The sequence below is a fragment of the Cynocephalus volans genome, chromosome 11, assembly GCF_027409185.1.
Source record: "Cynocephalus volans isolate mCynVol1 chromosome 11, mCynVol1.pri, whole genome shotgun sequence".
NCBI lineage: Eukaryota > Metazoa > Chordata > Mammalia > Dermoptera > Cynocephalidae > Cynocephalus > Cynocephalus volans.
In genome coordinates this window covers 80,407,713-80,430,797 of record NC_084470.1, presented here as the reverse complement: position 1 = coordinate 80,430,797, position 23,085 = coordinate 80,407,713, and the positions used below count along the sequence as shown (strand labels likewise).

The 23,085-nt window shown below is 42.2% G+C and overlaps 1 protein-coding gene across 1 annotated transcript in view; it reads left to right on the top strand.

Moving 5' to 3' along the window:
- The window catches only part of RYBP (RING1 and YY1 binding protein), a 73,026-nt gene extending 65,082 nt beyond the window's left edge, over positions 1-7,944 (top strand). Inside the window, exons 3-5 of the mRNA XM_063114038.1 lie at positions 6,612-6,788; positions 6,878-6,976; positions 7,401-7,944. Of these exons, the coding sequence (XP_062970108.1) occupies positions 6,612-6,788; positions 6,878-6,976; positions 7,401-7,653 (529 nt within the window). The 3' untranslated portion in view covers positions 7,654-7,944. The remainder of the gene's footprint in view (positions 1-6,611; positions 6,789-6,877; positions 6,977-7,400) is intronic.
- The last annotated feature ends 15,141 nt before the right edge of the window (positions 7,945-23,085 follow it).

Sequence of the window (23,085 nt, the reverse complement as noted above, 5' to 3'; positions counted from 1 at the left end):
CTGGTAGACAGCCTAATTAACTAGGATGCTAACGTATGTGAAGGATTTATGTCTCTAGAACCATTTCCCAGGGCAGGCGTACCAGCTTCTTTCACTTGTAAATCTTTCCATTTGTCTCCCACTAGTATCTGAGGAAGGGTGTTACACACATCTACAGCTGGAAAAGTAGTGCTTTGGAATGCGTGTATTACTTTCACAGGGAATAATTTTGTAGATTGTCTACATGTGCTATGACAAAAGCTAAGTGAACGATACCTCATTTCATCTAGACTTCAGCACTGTAAATTAGGTGTGGACCCATTCCTATTTCAAGTAATTTACCTAAGCTCAGTAGCAGGGTCTGGATAAAATCCAAAGGTTGTCTTAACTCCAAAGCCGTTTATTTGTTTGCTTGTTTATTTTTCTTCCTTTATACTATACTATTTCCCTATTACCTGTGAAGATGACCAAAGGATAGATATGTGGGAGAAAGGGTATGACCTGAGTTTTTAAATTTAATAGTTGGAGTCAGGTTTGGGGGAAGTTTTTAGTTTTCTAATTCAAAGCAGAGTGATTTTCTAAAGTCAAGGATGTATTTCTGGTGGGAAAGAGTAATCTAGAAAGAGACCAAGACCCCTTACCTAGTGGATTGATCCAATGTGCCAAAGGATTTGAGAAATTGAAGATAAGTGATTCCATGAGAGAGGAAAGTACATCTTAGGAGAGAAAAGAACTGTAAAAAGACATACTGCTTGGGAAGTAAAGGAAAATTAATAATGCACTGCAATACATGATCCTAGTAAAGTTAATTGATAGGTGAGTATAATTATCTATATTATAATGAGTGTTGGCTTCCGTGAAATCGCAAAGTCATATAGGTTCCTTGGTATTTAGAAAATATAATGGGTCAGCAGTGGGTGGGTCAGGTGAACAGAAAACGAGTTGTACTAGTCATCAAAGCCAGGGACCATTAGTATTTAGTGGACAATCCTTTTGGAATAGAAAAACTCTGATTCTTAACACTGTGTTGCCTTAAAGGTAAATACAGGCATTACCCAATTTAAAAATGGATCATATTCCAAAAATGTATTTGCAATTTGGTGTTTATAACTCAGATTATATCACCTTATACAAACTAGTTTAAACAAAGATCGATTTATTTAGCCTCAGTATACCTTTATCAAGGCACTTTTGCAAAGAAAAAAATTCTGGGCAGTTTATAAAGCACTTTTCACACATTTGGCCTACTCGGTTCCCTGAGGTTGGATTTACTACCATTCTTGTTTTGTTTTTAAAACATTTTAGTCAGCAGGTGTTATAGGATTGCAACTGTGCACAGAGTACTTTGGTATGTTCCCAGCTGGGATATGTACATTTTGGGGCAGCAGTAATACAAAACTCCAGTCATTGTTGAATGAGGTAAAATTCTAGCCCACCCATACATGTACATAGGATGGCCTTTTGAGTGTAGGCACAGGACAACAGGTCATGTGGAGAAGTCTCCTGTTAATTACCATACCATGATGTGACCTGTCATAAAGAATCCTGACAACAAGTATACTCAGTGGAAAGGCCTGCTCAAAGTTGTTAAATACTTGAGGTTGCTTATTCTTCAACTAACAGATTACCAAGGCAAGGAAGGGTCTTGGGGAACATAAAAGCAACTTACAAAGAACTCAAGGACTGTGTAAACTGATTTGGTGAAGACATTTTGTAAGTTGTAAGGAATTGTTAATTGTAAAGTATCCCTTTTTTTTTTTTTTTTTTTTTTTTTTTTTAAAAGATGACCGGTAAGGGGATCTTAACCCTTGACTTGGTGTTGTCAGCACCACGCTCACCCAGTGAGCGAACCGGCCATCCGTATATGGGATCCGAACCCGGGGCCTTGGTGTTATTAGCACCGCACTCTCCCGAGTGAGCCACGGGCCGGCCCCAAAGTATCCCTTTTTGAGATGGAGTTGATCTCTGATTCCAGAGCCTTTGGGGTATTTTAGTTGAAAGGTGAAACACCAGGTGGAATTCCAAAAGCAGGCAAAACACAGTCAAGGAAAAATACAATTTGTTTGAGATTCTTCATGGTCTTTGTTGCCTGAACCACAAGAAGATGGCTTTGTCTCATTGCTTGTTATGGTTGCTGAGATATACAGAAGTACTTGAGAAATGAGCAGTAAGATCTAAGATTTCCATGAGAACATAAGAGGAAAAGGAACAAAAAGGTATGTGGGGGAAATTCCTCTTTAAAAAAACCCCCAAAACAAACAAAACCACTTTTGCCTGTGTTCTCCAGGAGTGGTATGAGTACATGTATCAAAGCCATCCAGAAAAGTATCTTGTGTTCTCATTTGTGTTCACATGTGCTCAAACTCTGAAATTTTTCCTTTTCAAAAATTAAGGATGTCCCAGGTAAAGATTTCCTTTATTTTTTATGAAATGGACTCTTTTCTGAAATATTAGCCATCTAAATGCAAATAAGGGCCGACTCCGTGGCGCATTCGGGAGAGTGCGGTGCTGGGAGTGCTCCCGCCGCTGGTTCGGATCCTATATAGGGATGGCCGGTGCGCTCACTGGTGTGCGGCCGGTCACAAAAAAAGACAAAAATAAAAAATAAAAAATAAATGCAAATAAATAGAAATGTTTTCTTGATGTCTATGTATTGAAATCTCATAGCACATTTTCATTTGTAAACTATTGAAATAGCAACAATAAACCTATAAAATAATGTATTTCAAGAAGATTTTTTTCCCATAAGAAATTATTGTCTTGAAGAAGATACTAGAAACTTGTTTGGTGCCAAACTTATGAGAGAAACTGGTTCTCTGTTTACTATATTATATCTCTGAAGTAGTTTTTTCGTTTTGTAGGATTTTTTGGTTGTTGTTACTTGATTGGTTTTAATTTGAGGTCTAGACACGAAAAGCTATAGGCCATGTGTTTTGATCAGATATTTTCCACTGTATTGTGAAGACTGTTAGTTGCTTTTTAAAGGTTTATTAGTTGGGAAACTTGGCAAATCTTGGAGACAGGCTGTCAGCTAGCTCCGCATTGAAGAATTGACTCTACTTGTTGAAAGTTCTGCCCATTAAACAAGAGCCATTTGCAGTGCATTGTGTGACACTTAGAAGACTTTATTAAGCCATGAGAATTTGTGGGAAGTCACTGTTTCTCATTGATCAGCGGTGTTGAATAGTATGGGTTCATTCCTTACAGAGAATGTTCCAAAGGCAGTGGAAAGCAAGGAAAACAATCTAGCCAGCTCCCTCTGCCCTTTTCTCTTCCCTTAAGGATAACCAGGTAGTACCCTTCTTGCCAGAGTGAGACGTAGAGAATAATGAGGGCATTGGGATTCTCGGAGAGGTGTTTAGCTAAACCAGAACTTGGGTGAACCAGGGTTTTCCATCCTTAGTTCCCTATGCCCAAGTCACATTGTCCCCCCCCCCCCCCCCCACAAACTTTTATACACACATGAAGACAAGGCTGGGCTCTTCAAAGAAAGGCAGGAACACTAGCTTGAGGATACCTTCATAGGAAGGGGTCCATAGAGAGTTCAGAGGGAGCCAGGTTCAAATCCCAGCTCAGGCACTTAACTGTGAACTTCGGATGAGTTTCTTAATCTTTCTGCTCTTCAGTCTTTGTAATTTGTAAAAGAGATGACAGTCTTCCTCTAGGGATTGTTGTGTTAAATCTGGCTTCATGCTGTGCCTGTCCTATGATGGCTGTGAAATGGTTCTTCCTCTCCTGCTTCAGGCACAGTTTGTAATATCAAGTCTAGAACCCAGTGCGGCCTCATGGGAAAGTATGTAGCTCTCCCAGTGGAGATGGCACATTCCCGTTTTTCCACATGCAGCCAGGAGAGTATTAGCCTGGAAGTAAAGAGGGGGGCAGATGGCAAGAGCTGCCAGAACAGTTCTGACAGGTTGGCCCCTCTACTTGGGAGGGCTCTCACTGGTGGCCCTTTTCCTTCTCTTTACCTTCCCTTTCCAATAGGTGAATTTCCCTGCCTCATACCCTGCTCCCTGACCTAGAATACAGTGGCACTTATTGGGAGAACCTAGTTTGCAAAAGCAGTTATATGGATGAGTGCTTACCCGTTGTTGAGGGGTTTTGGTGGGGAAGGGGTGAGTGGTGGCTTAAAAGTTAGGTTGTCATTTAGAGATATATGTATGACATTTAGAACACATCAGTACTTTTCAGACAACACAGGCGTTGATTTTAGCAGATGCCCCATTTTTCTTGGTAATCATCAGATCCCAATTAGCCTTGGGTGCTTCTCATTTGTGAAACTTTGGCTTGTTGACCAGCAGAGAGAGAACCCTTACTTCACCATTCTACTCAAATGTTTTCTTAGAATCAAGTGAGAAATGCACACGGCTGTGCTCATTTGCTGCGTATTGAAGGAGTTATGCCTGAAGTTTGCCTTTTGTGTGATAGATTTTGTCCTGTAGGTATTGGATTGTGTTGCATACACTGAAGAATTGAGAATGTATTTGCTAAAGTGTTGTGTGATTACAGTGGCAGCAGCATTCAGACACGCACCTTACCTGCTGTCTACAGTATGCCCAGAGCCTTGGCAAGCTGGCCTCATTAGGGAATAACACACTCGGGATAAGCTGGATCTCTGGGTAGCTGAGAGCTGCTGCTTTTTGGCATACCACACTTATGCCATTTAGGATAATTTGTGAGTAAATCCCTTCTCTCTCTTTGCTCATCACCAGCTCTCTTTTCTACTGTACTGTTAGTGCCTGCTGTTCACCAACCCCAGGTGCCACTTCTAATCACAGTTTTTTAATCTCTGATTTCTCATTTCCAGATTCTGCCCACGAGCACCCCCACCCTAGCTCTGTCTTATCACCTACTTCCCCTGGAAAGGAAGAGGCCCGAAGAGAGAGCTCTCTTCAGGTTATCATCTTCCTAGTAAAAATGTCGCTTTATCTTTACCTAGCATCTTTCTCATGTCTCCGTAGAAAGTGTCCTCATTCCTTTCCCTAGGACTTTTGGTCGTATTCTCTCTCTTTTCCCTGTGAGCTAATCCCTCTCTCCTGCCTGCCCTCAGTTTTTCTCTTTCTTCCAATGTGCAGCATGATGCAAGACCCCCTTTCCTATAGAAATCCTCCCAGAGCCTGCTTACTCCTTCGGGTAACGGCCAGAGCCTCCCCTTAGTCAAGCACCACAGATCTCAAAGCGGAGTCTGTTGACGCCTGTGTGCTGTTCCTCCAGCAGCCTTCAGTCCCTTAATCTTTGCAGCCCCTGATCCCTTGTGGCCTGCTCTCCTAAATAACACCAGCGGCCCTTTTGTCACCAAAACTTGGGGTCCTCTTCTCAGTCTGCATTTTATTTTGTCTTTCATCCAGTAGATAATTGTACTGACTACCTGGCACTGCTGAGTGCCATGGTGACAAAGGCGAGTGAGATGTATTCTTTGCCACTGAGGAGTACACAGTTGATTGGCAGCTAGCATGGTCAGTGACATCATAAAACTTTGTAGGATGACCTAGAGTTGGTCCTGGCAACTAGCTGTCTCTCTTTGTCTCCTGGTGAAGAATAGCAGAAGTATGTAAAAAGGCAGCTTTGTTTGTTTTGTATTTCCTGGATTTGTTTTTGTTTTTGTTTTTTCCAATCCTCCACTGACTGTCCCGTTGATGAGCCAGACTTCGTCTGTCCAGTTATTTTTCTCTGGTCAATTCCTTCATCCTGGAGAATGGAAAGGGAGCTGTAGAATCTGAAAGTGACCTTTACATTGTGGCAGCCAGTTGCTTCACCTCATTAATGACTCATTTGAATATTTGTTTTCTATCTTGTACCTGGAGAATTTATATTATTAAGTGTCTGTCTAGATGGGAAAATTGTTATATGGAAATAGCGCACAGGCATTCCTTTTTTCCCTTTCTCACTTGGGTTTGTGAATGGTCCTGCTTTCTGAGAAGTGTTTGTTTACTGGCACCCCTTAAAATTTGTAAACAATAGTGCTAAGAGTCAGTGTCAGTTGGAGATTGGGACAGACATAATGGTTGATGGCACAATGAATGTATCACTTGTCTAAGATTTTTTAAAATAGTGACTTTCAGTCTTCATCCCCTTGGGAGCTAGTATGAACCACAGTTACCTTTTATTGCTCTATATGTGCTGTCCGTGCCAATCACAGAGTTGCAGGGGAGCAGAACAAGTCGGAACAATTAGATTGAGGCACGAATGTCACACTTCTAATTTCATTCTCTTTTCAAGGGATTACTGGTGTCCATTTAATAAAATGAGATTAACCCCCTGTAGCAGGAGTATTTGAAAGCTGTCAGTCAGTATAATCTTGACAGCTCAAAAGTAGTAGTGTTCTCAGCACTCTTACAAATCCTGTCATGTTCTATTGGCTGAAAGACCATTTTACTGCAAGACCATTTTACTGCACAGGGATGTGTGTGTCTGTGTGAGCACACGGGAATATATCATTTCCTTTGAAAAAGGAAAAGTTTTATGGACTTACCCATACTAAATTAAAATAATAATGTACAAATAACACCTACCATGTAATTTAGAGTTGCCAGACACCAATATTAAAACACCTAAGAAATTATGACACCAAATAAAAAATTTTAAAAAGTGTATAAAGCAAGTAATGATATATCTTTTCTTGGACGTTTTAGAAAACCTCGGATCAATTCTCAGCTGGTGGCACAGCAAGTGGCACAACAGTACGCCACTCCCCCACCCCCGAAAAAGGAGAAGAAAGAAAAAGTGGAAAAGCAAGACAAAGAGAAGCCTGAGAAAGATAAGGAAATTAGTCCTAGTGTTACCAAGAAAAATACCAACAAGAAAACAAAGTAAGTTGCTGGGTAAGCACATTATATTGATCTGCAGGTGAATCAGAGCTATCTTTTGAATGCCTCTTGTTTGTATCCCCTACTTTTAGACCAAAGTCTGATATTCTGAAAGATCCTCCTAGCGAAGCGAATAGTATACAGTCTGCGAATGCCACCACAAAGACCAGCGAAACGAATCACACCTCAAGGTACTTTGAAACTAGAATGAAATACTAAATTTGCTGCTCTGATTTATTTACTCACAATCAAGAACCTAGGGTAGTTTTGTGCCTGTGAGTATATAGGCTAAGACGATGGGGTGAAGAACTAGATGTAGGGCTGTTGACCTTTTGTTTTTTGGGGTTTTTTGATGCTTAAATACTGTGGCCAAACAGGAAAAAGATAAACTAATAGTAATTTTGCAGTGGTGCAGAGCTTTGCTAGCTGATGGTCATTTCCATTATTGCTAACGTCGATCAGCAAACTTTGTTTAGTCAGTTTTGATATGTGTGGTAGGCAGTTTAGATTCATTGCCACAGTGTCATGAAGTCTTTGTATTGGCGACTTTCTGTCAGATGCTATTTTAATCCATAGCTTCTTTAATTGGCTGTTCCCTCATGGTATTGCTTTCAGGCCCCGGCTGAAAAACGTGGACAGGAGCACCGCACAGCAGTTGGCAGTAACTGTGGGCAATGTCACCGTCATTATCACAGACTTTAAGGAAAAGACTCGCTCCTCCTCAACATCCTCATCCACAGTGACCTCCAGTGCAGGGTCAGAACAGCAGAACCAGAGCAGCTCGGGGTCAGAGAGCACAGACAAGGGCTCCTCCCGTTCCTCCACGCCAAAGGGCGACATGTCAGCAGTAAATGATGAATCTTTCTGAAATTGCACATGGAATTGTGAAAACTATGAATCAGGGTATGAAATTCAAATCCTCCACCTGCCCATGCTGCTTGCACCCCTGGAGAATCTTCTGTGGACATCGACCTCTTAGTGATGCTGCCAGGATGATTTCTGCTTGCCATGGGCATCTGGCCACCAAGGAATTTCGCACCCTGACGATTACTCTTGACACTTTTATGTATTCCATTGTTTTATATGATTTTCCTAACAATCATTTATAATTGGATGTGCTCCTGAATCTACTTTTTATAAAAAAAAAAAAAAAAAAAATCTGCTGTGCACAATTTTACATGTACATTGCAACTGGTTTTTTGTTTTTTGTTGGGAGGAGGGTTGGGAGGGGGAGGGAATTTTTATTTATTGTGTTCACAAACTCCATCCTTTCAGCATATCCTTATAAGTTTAGTTCTTTCTCTTCCAGTTATACTATGTACTATCAGTTTTGATATAACTATATATATATATAAATATAAAATTATATATAAAGGGTTATTTGAAACCAATCCATGGCAACGCTGGTGCTTGATACACTGTGAAGTGAATACAACATTGAACAGTTACAGATCTGGAACAGTCCCTTCTATGAAAGTGCTGAAATTAATTAAAATCAGTCTTACATGAAGTATGTTCCAGCTCGCATGGGAACTTGACTCTCTCATCTGTCTAAAGAATACTGGATGTTATAAAAATATATATTTTTTAAACAATGTGATCTCAAGTTTAAAGACTGCTCCAGTAGCCTGCATTTGCAATGGAATAACTGACAAATCACAGGTGGTTTAGTTGGGGAGGGCTTGGATCATTCATAAGTAACAGCTCCAGAATGCCAAGTATTCGTGTAAATTACAGTTACATGTTATTATTGCTGTTCTTACATAAGCATTCATGAAAATATGGTATTCTGTAACTCGAATTCCATCCATTTTCCAGACCTCTACTCGTGTCTGAGGTAAATCTAGAAATTGTCTCTTAGTTTTAGGATTGAAACATTCTAAACTATATTTTTGGTCCATACAGGAAGCAATCCCTTGTTTCCACTTTCTTTCTATGTAACATTGCAGTGATGGTTTTTGTAACAAATTTGTTTGCCTCATGTCACCTTGTCTCATAAACCCCTTACCTTAGCAGTTCAGTTGTGAGAATTCTTTTTCTTTCTTAAAGCCTACAATGACTTATTTTACTGAACAAAGGTTATCAACCACACATCCAATCCCAACACGGAGCTTTTCACTGTTGGGAGACATTTCTCAATTCCCTGCTGTGGGAAGGAACTCAAGTGTGAATGACTTGAGCCCTAACAGGTAGAGTTGCAGGGAGAGCTCATACTTAACTGTGAGCAGCACGTGATCTTTTTCTTCCTTAACATATAGTTTGAGTAAACTCTCTTAAAGTTTCTTTTCTTTTTCTTTTTTAATACTGTCTCGCAAAAAATCAAAGACCATTAATAAGATTCTCTACCCATCGTCATTTTTAAGAAAGATGGGTTTTCTTTCTTTTTTCTGGTTTTGCTTTGATTTTGTTTGGATTTGGGGTCTCTTTTCTTTTTGACCTTTAACTTTATATCCACAGAGTTTATAGTACTTCAGAGTCAGTTCAAGCATGAGGACTTGATGTTTACCTTCATTTATTTGACATACCTTAGGGACTCATGGGAGGGCAGCCAATTTGTAACGAAGCACCACATTTTGGTGTTAAAAACCTGGTATTCTTAATTATAGAAGTAATTTCTGTCTGTGGAGGCAACGAGTAAAAAAAAATTAACAGCTTGAATTGAGTAGCCAACAGGAAAGGTTCCTTTCACATTTACATTAAAACTATTCTGTAGTCACTAATGCGTCATAATTTAAATTCTGTTCTCAAAGATATAGATTATAAAGCAGTGCCATTTGTTGTTGTGGTCCTATTCTCAAGTGCATGGACAATGTTCCCCTCTTTGTAAAATAATGCTTGTATCTGGGATGCAAGCTATGCTTATCTTTTTAAATACATTTTTAAAGTATTTATTAATGAACCAAAGGAAATCAGATGCTTTCTATAAGTATCAGAATATATAATACATAGTGATTTGACTATGAATTTTAAACCCACATTTTAATATTAGTGGGATATTGCAAAGACATTCCTTCTAAAAACTAAAAGGTTTTAATATTCCTTATTACTAAGGGTCTCAGGGAGGGTAAATTAGTCAGCCATATTTATTTTCCAGAGGTGTAAGAAATTGCTAAGTTTTTAAATTAACTTTTTAAAAAGAAATTTAAATGCCACCAAACTCATGTGGGTTGCACTGCTCTTTGAACCAATAAGTGTTGGTATGCACTTTGTTCAGAAACACTGTGTACTTTTTCAAAATTAGTTTCATGTAAAGTGATTGGATCCCCTAGATTAGTGGAAAAAGCTGATTAACCAGCTACTCATAGGCTGCTAATTAATTCATTGCCAGTGTCTTGGTTTTTCAGTTTTGCCTCCGTGATAAATTAAAGAATGGGGAGGGGTAAAGGAGGGGGAGGATTGCTTTGGAACAAGTGGGATTAAATTGCTGTTTTGGTAGAAACTGCAGCTAACAGCAGGAGTTACCTAAGAATGAGATGTTATAGGGTCAGCCCTTTAGCTGCTGTTATATTTTCTGTTGGGGTAGTGAGATGGTGTGGTAGGTACTTTAGACTTTTAATTTCTGAAGTTGATGACATCCCTCAGGCATGTATCTGGAAATGGAATTCCTGTAACTTCTGCATTCACAGTTTGCCCTACAATTAGTAGGCGATGCGTAAAACACTAGTGTAGATTATAAAGACATATATTGAGAGGACCAGAAATACTTGGTATTCAGAGGCACAGAAAGCAGGTTAAAACAAAACAAACAAAAGCACAGTGTTATGCTTGCAAGTTTCCATTTGTTTTACACAATCTTTCACACTTGTGCGTGTGCACGCACACACAGAGCTTACCTGACTTGCTCTGCTTGTCATGCAGTTTAAAAAAAAAAAAATGAAGACGTCTTGACACCCACAAAATATTTTAATCAAAACCTTTCGGTTTCAATCTGGAAATTTCAAAACATTGGCAGAAGCTTCTGTGAGTTTAGTTCCACTAAGATGTTTCTCCTGCCTTATCAAGACCATTCTCAGTCTACTTTTTTAAGCTACCGTATCTTAAATTATTGAAAATTTATTAATTGCTGAATATATAATAACCTTTGCTTGTATGTACCCGAAAAATGGTTTAAGAGCCAACATTTAGAGTATGACAATGGAGCTGAACAGTTTTTAATGCGCAAGCAGTTCTGTTCTTGTGTATGACTTGTAACCTTAATTTACTGTGTAAAGATGGTTACATTATTTCCTTAGCTTTGTTTGTTGGAGACAAATAGAGAATGCTTGTTAAGTATGTCAAAACATAATCTTATCTTGTGAATTTTTGTTAATGTATTATACGAGCTATATTTTTCATTTGCCCAGAAAGACAGCTTGTATAACGCTTTTGGAAGTTTCTGCTCTGTAATGTCTTTAGAGCTGACAGTCTGTTAGGTTTGTTTTTTCCTTCATGCTAAAGTGTCAGTTGGTGGTTTTGTGAACTGGTCAGAAATTCACAGGTCTTAAATGTTTTGGGGAAATTTATATTGGACACTGCTCTTTGTCTAGCAAATAAAAGATGTTAATATATTCCTGTTACTGGCATGTGCACGACTATGTTATTAGAAGCCACTTTATCATTTTCCTGCTTTAAATAGAAATGTCTATTTATGAATCCTGCTTGTAGTTTTTTCACAAATAAAATAGTAAAATTTACATTGGAAATCTTTATTTTTGTGTGTGTAGATTTTAGCCCTTAGAAAAATAGTTTTTTTTTTACCCAGATTAACTTGTGGAATATTTCCAATGTGAATAGGAAGCTCATTTCATTTTTTAGAACTTGAGTTATTTATCAGAAGCTGAAGTTGCCTTGGGTGTCTTAGTACTTGCCTCAGAGATGCAGCAGAAGATGTAACTGAGCAAAAGAATTGCAAGCATTTGGAAGAAAATGAACCGGTGTAAGTGCATCCTTTGAGATAAGTTGCAATGATTTAAAGGAAGTAAAGATGATGGCTAAAAATGGCTAATTCAGTGTTTTTGACAAAACTCTCAAAAGACAACCCTGTTTCTGGCCAACTGCAGGTTGGTCAACCATGACTCAGGTGTTCACGAAGAATGGTGTCAAACCTTAAAGCCACACAAGCAAAGCTGGCTTACTGCCCCATGCTGGGAAGACTCCCTACTTGCTGCTGAGGCCACACCAGTCACTTTAACCTTCCAAAGGATTATGAAACCACTTACAGCACTTCAAGATCCATCCCCAATTGCTTCTGTCCTGGGTCTGCCCTCAAGTTAGAACTGAAAGGAAGAGAGTGTAAGTAATGCAGGACCGTGATATTTGAAAATGGGTTTGTCTTTGTAAAAGAATACTACATTCTTCTTTGTCTTCATTTTCCAGTACCGTGTCATGACCCAAGCTTGGCTTCAGAAAAGTCTTCGATCTGGAAGGATTGAAGGGCAGGGATTAGGTGGCATGTCTGTTTCCCACAGGCCATTTTGGATACAGGTGGCAATCTGCTGTAGCCTCTGCTCCTCTCTGCTTTCTTTGGTATCTGAGGAGTCCTTCGTGAGGGTCCTTGCTTCTGGTGGCACTGGTACCACCCTTTCTGGGAGGATAGGAGCAGCAAGTGCTTGGCATTTACAGTGGAAGCGCAAGGATGTCTTTTAGGAAGAGTATAGATTCTTTCCAGACAGGAAGGGAGGTAAAAGACTTCTGATTTGTCCTCAGCTGAATTCTAGTGTGGACATCAAGCATCCAGACTCCCTATTAAGGAATGCAAAAGCTAGGGTGTAACAACGTAGTGGTAAGAGGCTCCTGCTGACTTAGCCTGATCAAGAAGAGAATGATGTCTTAAGCCGGAAAGTGCTCATCTGCTTTCACAGTCACATGGCATGGAAATGGAAACCAGCTAGCCTCTTCTTGGGGCAGTGAGAACGGGAGGGATGTCAGGGAGACCCTTGGTCTCTGTCTCTTCTGACCTCCCAGCAATTTGGAAGAACCACTCCTAACCCTTAAAATCATAGCAAGGAATGGATTAGAGCCATCCTTGTGTTAGGATCAAAACTCAAGCAAGGTCCTGTTTGTTAATCACTGAAAGAAGCCTGAGACTGACCTGACTGTCCTGGCTTTTGGAAAGCCTCTGATATTTCTAGAAAGAGTCATAGGACATGTCTGAAAACGTGGAGAGGGGTTGGGGGGTGGGAAGTCACTGGAGTGAAAGTATACCTGCACCTGTTATGTTCTGCCTGATAATGCTTCTCTCCAGGCATGAACCACAAGGCTGGGGTGGGGGTTCCCTATAAGGTATCCAGTCACTAAGCATTTATATATTCCCAGTTATGCATCCAGTGCTGTGCTGAAAAAACAGAACAGGTATGGATATGTGGAGGGGATAGCACAGACTAAAAGTGGCCCACTTCTGCAAGTGCTTTTGATGTAGACTGGCAAGTGAGTGACACCTGTAATGGTCCCACCTTGAACTTGCACCTGGCATCACTAGTCAATCACAGTCCTCTTTTGCAGCTGAATCCAGACTCAGAATCAACACAGCTATTAATAGCACATGTTCCCCTGAGCTAAAACCCATTTGCCATTCCTGCCCTGGACAAAAACCCAGCCAAAACCTTTGGGGAACCCTACAAGACAGTATTTAATCAACTCTTCAATTGTGGAACCATAGGAATCCAAGGAGTAGACTGGCTGAGAGGCTTGGAGGAGTCAGGAAACAAGAAAATTAGTATTCAACACCCAACTCTTAAAAGAACTTTGTTTCCTGTTGAAAACAGCTCCAGACTGGATGATTCTTAGGGATGCCAGTGTTGAGCACTGCTGCTGCTTTAAACGCAGCCCTGAACCCCAGACCCAGAGGCCTGCCTGCCAGTCTTGCCATGTAGGCCAGATAGGCCAGACCAGGACCTGCCTGGGCTGTTGTACCGGTTCTGTCAACCTCAGGCTCTCAAATAACAGGGCAGAATACCAAATGGATGTGATTCTTGGAAACAACAGGCTAACCTTTGGAGACAGCTGGGCGAGACTCCCACCTCCACGTGACGGGGTGACCTTGGGCAGGTCAGTCTTCTGACCTCTTTTTCCTCATTTCTAAAACAGAGACAAGCAGCATATGCACTCCTGCCCTGTTCTCTGCTCCAAGGAGTCGTGGAACAATGCCCCAGAGGTTGGTTGTTTTACCATGTTAAATTTTTTTTCTGAACTTTCATTCTGATGCTTTACTGATAACACAGGAACAAGACGGGTTTATTTTGTGATTGTTTTACTTAATTTGGCCCAGAGGAAGGAGCAGTTGGTTAAAGACCACATGTAAATAAAGTTCAGTGGTATTTTTGACAGCTGCTTGATGTTCCTGTGTCTACAAATGGTGTTACAATGAATATGGCTTTTCTTTCATTATTAAAGTTTGATTTTTAAATGATGTTTATTGTCCCGTTATTTTTAAGAAAGAAAAAGTTTAGAGTCAGGAGAATTACAGATCCAGAGTACCTGCCATTATCACACAGGAGAAGCTTATTAATAAGCATTAGTTGCTGGGTTACATATACATGTATTCATATGTATACGTATACACACACATATACACACACATATTTCTTTTTAATTGAGAATGGAATTCTTTCCTTGATGCATAAATGCCACAAGCTCCTAGCACAGAAAAGTTTGAGCAACAAACCACTAGATAAACCACAAATATACTCACAGAGAGTGAATTCTAGATGAGAATCATTTTTTCAGCCTGAGTAATGCAACCATCACAGTGGCCACAGAATAAAAAGAGCTCGGTGTCTGGGAGCAAGGCAGATTTATAAATTGTATTCATTGCCTCTTCACATTTAAAGAATTTGTATCTGTTTGGAGAAGTCTACAGTAGAGTTATCTCATTGGCCGGAATTATAACAATCTGGAAAATGTGTGAATTTGAGACATTCCCAAGAGGCAAGACCCTCTAATAAATTACACTATAAAGTTCCAAGTGACTCCTGCTTGCAGAGATCACCGTGATAATGCAGACGAAGGAGCAAACAAATAGGGTAATAAGAGAGAATTGCGAGCGGCTCCCATTCATCTTGGAACAATCAGCAGCTGCCTGTGCTGTTAATCATGTGTGGTGGCCGGCAGGAGATGGGGACCGTTTTGGTAGGCTGATGGGCAGATGCAGCCCTGCCAACACTTGGCCGGGCTTGCCATTCTTCTGTAGAGGCGATGAATCCCTGACGGGCGTATGTGCCCAAATGAGGCCGAGTGAACTGGAAATGGAGACATGGAAACGAATGGAGAGTGGCAGAAATGCAGTTCACTCTGTGACCTGTCTTTATGTTTCCTGTTCTATGACAGGTCCTCGTTGTGGTCTGAGTCCTTAAACCGGTTGTACACAACATGGACCAGCATTGGCACAGTAAAATTTGAGTGGAAAGAAAAGCACGTTTTGCTGGTATTTCAAATGCCTCATATAGCAACTCATTTAATCCTTGCAGTGTCTCTGTTGAATCCAGCAGAGGTGGGCACCTGTGGGCCAAATCCATCCCGATGCCTGTTGTTGTATAACCCAGGAGCTGAGAATGGTTTTTACATTTTTTAATGGTTGAAACATTTTTTTAAAGAATAATATTTGTGATGTGAAAATATGAAATTCAAATTTCAGTATCTATAAATAAAGTTTTATTGGAACGCAGCACACTTGCTCATTTATGTATTGTCTATGGCTGTTTTCCCCAGTACAATGGCAGAGTGGAGTTGTTGTGACAGAGACTGTGTGGCCCACAGAGCCTAAAATATTTACACTTTGGCCCTTCACAGAAGCACACTTTTTGTGTGCTAACCCCAGGAATATGCTTCCCTCTTAGTTACATTCTGTGAGGTAGCACTGATATAGCCCTCAGTGTTTGGGGCAGTTACTGGCACAGAGTTGGCACTCAAATAGTTGTGGAATGAAGGAATCACTCACTCCCTGTTTTATGAATGAAGAAACTTAGGCACAGAAAGGTTGAGAAGTTTGTCTGAGGTCACTCAGCTAGTAAGTGGAGGAGTTAAGATTCAAATCAAGGTTATCTAATCCAGAGTCCTGTCTGTTAGTTTTCAGGAGGTTGGATAGGCAGCTGGCCTCAGAGTGTGTTCTTCGGAACACCACTAGGGCCAGATGCCCAGCTGTGGCCAAATATGTTTGGTAAATACTGTTTAATATAGATGCCCTCTTGGAGTTTCATAGTGATCATTAGCATATCAGAGGCTCTGAGAAGTCCTGCAGGGAAGAGACCCATTTAACTTTCTTTGCTGTGGTGTTTTTAAAACTTATTTGACCTACCTACTTTCCATCAACTAATATAACTTTGGAGAAAGCTTTAGTTGAACAGAGAAAGGGACTTGGCAGTTCAGACATATTAGGTAAAAATTGCATCTCTGTGACCTTGAGCACATCACTGAGCCTATCTGAACCTCAGTTTCTTTCTCTGTATAATGTTAAAGTGCTTGTAAGAATTTAGTGAGCTGTTGAGTTCCTGGCTCCCTGTAGATGCTCAGAAATGTTAGTTCCTTGCCCTGCCCTTGGGTAAGTCGGGTATCCTGCAACCTGCCATTTCCCACCATAAAGGCCACATTGGGAACCACTGTAGCTTTGCAAAGTGGCAGCTCATTTCACATTCAGGTACCTAATAGTTACAGATAGGACCATTCAGAGCCATCAAACACGACCCAAACTGCAGAAAACAGAAAGTTCTAGCATCCTGGTTGCAGACTAGAAAATGCTCCCAGAGTGTCTGTGTGCCAGCAGTGTGGCCGTGGCTCAGCGCTTTGGCAGGGAGCTACCCTCCCCTCCTGGTGGGTTTCTCCTCGTTCGTCATTTTCTGGGAGAGATCTAACAGTGTACTCTGGCTGTCAGTGGCGCTCTTGAATCTGCTCTCATCTTAGTCACACTCCTGCTTAAGTGAGTCGTTCTTGACTCCCTGGACACCAGAAGCCTTTCTTCCTGACAGCAGGTGAGACGCTGGCAGCCTCTTGACGTGACCATCCACTTCAGTGCCTGTGAAAATCCCCAGCTGCCCTGCGACCCAGACATCTGAAGATTTTGCTTAATAGACTCTGCTGCTGGAGAGATGTGTCGGGGCTTAGCGAGTCTAGCCTTGGGACCAGCTCCGCCTGAGCCAGGCTAATTCCCTCATCAGTGCCTGCCTTGCTTGCCTTGGAGTGGCTGGCATTCCCCGAAGGGAAGAGAGAGGAGGTGGTATGCCACCTGGCACAGAGCAGGAGCTCAATAGATAATGTCATCGACAGAATTATGGAGTGTGGTGAAATGCAAATTCAACACGTATTCTAAGAACACGATGCAAGACCTCAGAAATTTCCTGTTCTCAGTACACTCTTCTGCCTCCATGGGGGCTTCAGTTGGAAAGTTTGAGAAAAGCTGCTACTTTCCTACCCTCTACTACATGGTGCCTAGTTTGGGAAGGCAAGGAGGAGGGGTAAATATATATTTGACAAGGCATGAGTTCCAGGCCCTACCATGTGCATTTGCTAGTCTCTGGCAGGTGGCAGATAGAGCCAGCAGCCCTCTCTCACACATGCTCCTGAATGCCTCTAGAAAGCATGAGAACCAACCATGTGAGAGTTGGCCCAGAGCCTTCCTCTCTTCTTAGCTTGTCTCTGCCCCCCCCCGCCACCAAAACTAGTACCCCCTCAGGAAGACCAGCATTGACTCTGCAGCTGTTTGATGTTCAAAGGACATGGTTCCAAGATGGTAACCTAGCTGATACCCTCACCCCCTTCCCCAACTCCTCCCCACACCAAAGATTCCTGTTCTGCCCTGTAATCCCCTTGGAGAACAGGCGCTCCCATTCCAGGGCCACGGATCCTGCTGGGTTTGCACCCCAAGAGGCAGCAGGCCCTAGAGAGGAGCCGAGATGCTGGTCAGCCTGCCACTGTGGCTTCGAAGCAGCTCAACATTTTGTCCTCTGAGTTGTGTGTGCCTCGGTCTGGCCGCCTTTCCATTTGTCGTACTTACTTTCACTTCTACCCTCCCTTAAATCTTCTCCCACAAGGCATCCACCCCAGAAACGAGAGTGTGGCCTGGCCTCCCACTCAACAACCATCCTCGACCGTGCACACACATGACAGTCCTTATGTCTCGAGCCCCCCCTGCCCAGTGTCACAAAGTGCACAGCCAGACTGAAAACCAGGTGCATCTGAGTAGAAGGGCTGTATTTGAATATAAAAACATCGCCATCTCCAATTGTGTGGTAGAGACTCTTAATTGACTTTTTATCTCCATTATGTCCTTTCTTTTTTATAGTGGAATCCCAATCAGGGTAGATGCCTTCTGGGATAAAGACAACATTCCCCCGCCTCTCTTGCTGCTAAGTATGGCCATGTGACTATATTCTAGCCAGGAGGAAGCAAGCTGAAGTGTCATGTGTCACTTTTGGGGAATGTCCTCGAATGATGGGGGTGGGTAGGGGTGGGGAGGTAAGCATCTTTTAGCTTTCCAACTTGGAACTTGAATGTGATGCCTGGAACTCTATCCATTATCTTGAACCATGAGGGAACCTTAAGGATGGAAACCACATACTAAGGATGGCAAGAGCTGAACGCTAGAAGCCTATGTCCCAATGAACCAATGGAGCTGCCATCCCAGGTTTGCCCTGTCTAGCCCCTGACCTCCTACAAGTGAGACATAAACAAACTTCTCTTTTATATAAGTCACTATTATTTTGGGTTTCTTTCCTTTTATATGTAGATGAACTTAATATTAACCGATAAAAAGAAATCCTAGTGAAACTGATGCCCCAGAAAAATGTACCACAATTCTCCTTAAGTCTCCCGTCCCCCTGAGTGTGAGTAACTTTGGGACAATGGACAATGCAAGGTTTTAAGATTAGTAGATTTGGGGTTCAAATTCACCCATCAGTTAATAACTGGATGACCTTGAGGATTTCTCTTATACAACTGGTCATAACAATGCATTTTTTCACAGGGCTGCTGTGTTTAGTACAACTTTGCTGGCTGATATAGGGATTAAACCCTGGACCTCAGTGTTATCAGTACCACGCACTAAACAACTGAGCTAACTGGCTCCAGCTTCTATTACTTAACTGTCTACTTTGTGCTAAATATTGTAATGACCCAGAGCTGAATGATACAGTCCCTGTCTTCTAGTGGAAATTTTTTTAAGTGCTATGTCAGGTTTCAGCTAGCGGTCTTAGTCTCTGCTATTGGGAGTTTTTGAAGAAGCTAAGACTGAAGTTAAATCTTAAATCAGGGATTCACGAATGGCTTCAGAGAGTCTGTGATGTGAATTTCTTCTTGAAATTATTCACAAAACGTGTGTGTGTGTGTGTGTGTGTATGTGTGTGTGTTTGATTTCAAATGTGCATTTTCATTGGGGGCAGGGTTTATAATTTTCGCTGGATTCTGGGATGGTTCCATGACTCCAAATTAAAGTGCCACTGCTGGCTGGCTAAAAAGGATTCAGATAATTTTGGTATGGCTCTCACTTCTCTTCCTCTAAATGGCTTCCTCCCTGAAAAAGAATCTATATTATGCAGAGAATGTGATAGTCATATAAATTAATGGGGCACTGTCGGGCTGCTTCAAGCTGAGAATAATCCCCACCTGAACCGATCAGCTTGGGCTATGTTTTGCCCCTGTAACAAATTATCTCTTATCTCCAAAGCTCACAACAAACAAAGATTTGTTTCTCACCATGCTACAAGTCTCTGTGCTTTACTCTGGAACCCAGGCCGATCGAGCAGCCTCTCTCTGGGACATTATTATCGGTCTTGAGGCAGAAGGAATAACAAACCATGCCATGGCTCTTCAAGTCTCTGCTTAGAAGTAACACATGTCACTTTTGCTAACATTTTATTAGCCAGAGAATCACATGACCACCCCTGACCACATGGGATAGGGATGTTGTATTAGTCCATTTCTGTTGCTTATAACAAAACGTCTGGAACTGGGTGATTTATAAGAAAACAAAATTTATTGCTTACCGTTTCAGATGCTGGGAAGTCCAAAGTCCAGGGAACACATCTGGTGAGGGTCTACTTTGGTGGTGGCTTTACAGCAGTGCAGGGGTCTCACATGGCAGAAAATGGCAGAGCAGAGAGAGAGAGAGAGAGAGAGCTCCTCTCATGCTCTCCTTTTAAAGCCCTCAAAACCACACACATGAACTAGGACATAGCCCTTATAATCCAATCACCTGCCCAAGGCCGCACCTTTCAATCATCACGATGGGATTTCCTACCCTTTCAACACTGTCACAGTGGGGACCAAATTTCCAATACCTGAAACTTTGGGGAACATGATTTAAGCTTCAATGAGTTTGGGGGGGGGCATTCAATCCACAGGAGATGTACCATCACCATACAGGATGGGTGCCACAGGGAGAGAAAGCAAATATTTTGAGCTTTTATCAGTCTACCACAGTATTTTATTGGGATACAAGAATATCAACAGAAATTGATCAAAAACTGGAAAGAATTAAACCTAATCTAGTTTCCTCTATTCCTCTCCCCTCTACCCCTCCACATCCAAGGAGAGACTCAGCAGAAAAACCTGGTTTTCCATTATTGCCATACTTTTAAAATTGGAAGAAAAGCAAAGCCAGGGGAAGCCCCTGGGACCTGGGAGAGCCAGGCTGCAGATGAACACAGCTTCACGTGGCCAGTCACTGCTTTGCTTCTAGCCACCTACGTAGACTCCTCCAAGGGGAAATGTTCATGAAGTTGGAGAGTTTTGTCATCTGAAGTTTGGAATAGTTCGGGTTTCTGTTGCAGGTTTAATTGCTTCTGCTCTGGAGACTTTGTGTGAGTCCGGTCCATTTCTGCAGACCTTGACAGTGAGTCTCCTATGATGGTTGAGAGGCAGAACTCATGAGAAGCACACGTCTAACAATGTCCACCATTAGCCAAACTCAGTGCTTGTCTCTTCATGCCCCAGAACTGGCCTTTACATCAAGAGACACTTTTACACATGCTTGGTGTTCCCTGAATACACCTGGCTCAACATGTTCATAGCTTAAAGAATCTCCTAGGTCAAGAAGGCATGCTGAGTGTTATGAACTAAATTGTGTGCTCCCTGTCCCTGTACCACCAAATGCATATGCTGAAGCCCTAACCCCCAATATGATTGTATTTGGAGATAGGCCTTTTAAAGAGGTGGTTAAGGTTATATGAGCTCACAATAGTGGAGCCCTAACCCACTTATTATTATTATTGGTGTCAGAATAAGTGGAAAAGACACAGAGGGAAGGCCATGTGAGGACACAGCAAGAAAGTGGTCATCTGGAAACCAAAGACCCTGCCAACACCTTGATCTTAGACTTCCAGCCTCTGGAACTGTGACAAATAGCTCTCTGTTGTTTCAGCCACCCAGTCTGTGGTACTTTGATATGGCAGCTCTAGCAAACCAGTGCATTCAGAAAAGCAGCAGCACCAATCCCCAGCCTACTTCCCTTACCTTTCCCCCTTTTTCAGAGGAAACCTTTTTTATTCAGTATCACTGTTTCTTTTGTACTTCTCTGCATATCTCTTGAGAATCCTGCCCAGTGCTCCTTCTTGTGTTTTCCATCTTAACTGTTACCTCTTGACTTCCACTGCAAAAGATGACATTTTAGCTCTTTTTCCTTCTGCCCATCCTCATCCCACATAAGTAGACTTTTCCCTCACCCCCTGCCCAACTCTGAATATCATTATATCATATTTGGTTAGATTAATATTCTGTAACTTTGCCTATATAAGTGTGCATCACAGTGGAGTTTTGTGGTAAAACAGTGATAATTTTTCCTTTCTTATAGAATGTTTTGTTTTTCTAGAGTTAATAATTATTTTTGTTTACTTCTTCATCATCAGTTCAACCACAAACCCATGCAGGCTTCGTCAGGGCCCTGGCCAGATGTCCTAGAATTTCATTCCCAGGCTTTTCAACCCAAGGGACTGTAAATGAGGGGTTGTTGAGAGAAGTGTGGATGAGGACCAAGGGGCACCCTGGGGACAGGAACAGTGGAAACCATTGCTGGTGCCAGGCTTGAGGGCAAGGAGAGGAAAGAGTGTTACTGGAGCCCAGGAGATTCGGGATCACAGCGGAGGCGCTGCTCTCCGGATCTGGGATGGGGGTCGGGGGCGGCGGGAGTGAGGGTGATGTCACTGCTGCTGAAATGCCAGTTTCAAAGCAGGCAGAGAGAGACATGGAACACGCTTGGCCTCTCTCTCTTCCTCCCTCTCATCAATTGCCAGTGCCTTTCATTAACAAAACCCAATCGGAAGCCAGAGGGTGAGGGAGTCTGGAGCTTCAATCCACAGGGACAGCCTCCTAGAAGGTGCCGGGCAGAGAAGGGCAGCAAATGCATGGGGGTGGGCCACATGGAGACCACCCAGCACACTGTGCAGGTCAGTCATATCATCTCTGCTCAGCAGAGTCACTGGCTTCAGGTATGGGACCGGTCTCAGCTTCCCGGAGGCATGTCTCCCAGAGCCGGCTGAGCCCTCACGGCGGGACCTGCTGGCCGGCTCCTGCGGTGTCCCTCCTTGTCTCCTGCGTGCCATCTCCTGTCTTCTGCGGTCCCGTCTTCTCTTCCTTGGCTTACTCATTTTGGTGGAGCTCATCCTCCAGTAGCTTCCAGACAAAGAAGTGGATGTGGAAGGTACGGTCTTTGAGACCTTTCAAGACTAATGATGTCTTTATTCCTCCTTCACACCTGACTGGTAGAGTGACTGGCACGATCCCCTAGGGGGAAGTCATTTTCCTTCCTCATAGCTGGTGCCACTCAAACCCAAAGCCCTCCGATCCTGTGAGGGGATTTTTTTTCTGTCTGGAAACTTCAAGAATCTTCTCTGTGTCTTTAGTATACCGAGATTTCACAACTATGCTCTTTGGTGTGGGTCTCTTTTCACCACTGTGCCTAATGCCCAGAGGACCCTCTCAATCCAGACACTCAAGTTCTTCAGGGTTGGGAAATTGTCTTGAAATACTTCACCGATGACTTTCTTCTCTTCATTTTCTCTAAGTTTCCTTTCTGAAAATCCAGTTATTCAGATATTGAACCTCTCTCATTTTCTTGTAGTTTCTCTTTTGCGTGTTTTTGTTCTTCTTGGAAAAAGATGTCCTTATGTTATGGGTGGAATTGTGTCCCCCCAAAAGATGTTGAAGTCCTAACCCCCAATGCCTGTGAACATGACCTTATGTGGATATAGGGTCTTTGCAGATGATCAAGTTAAGGTGAGATCATTAGGGAAGGCCCTAATCCAATACAACTGTGTCCTTATAAAAAGGGGGAATTTGGACACATACATAGACACACACACAGGGAGAATGTCATGTGAAGATGGAGACAGATCTGGGT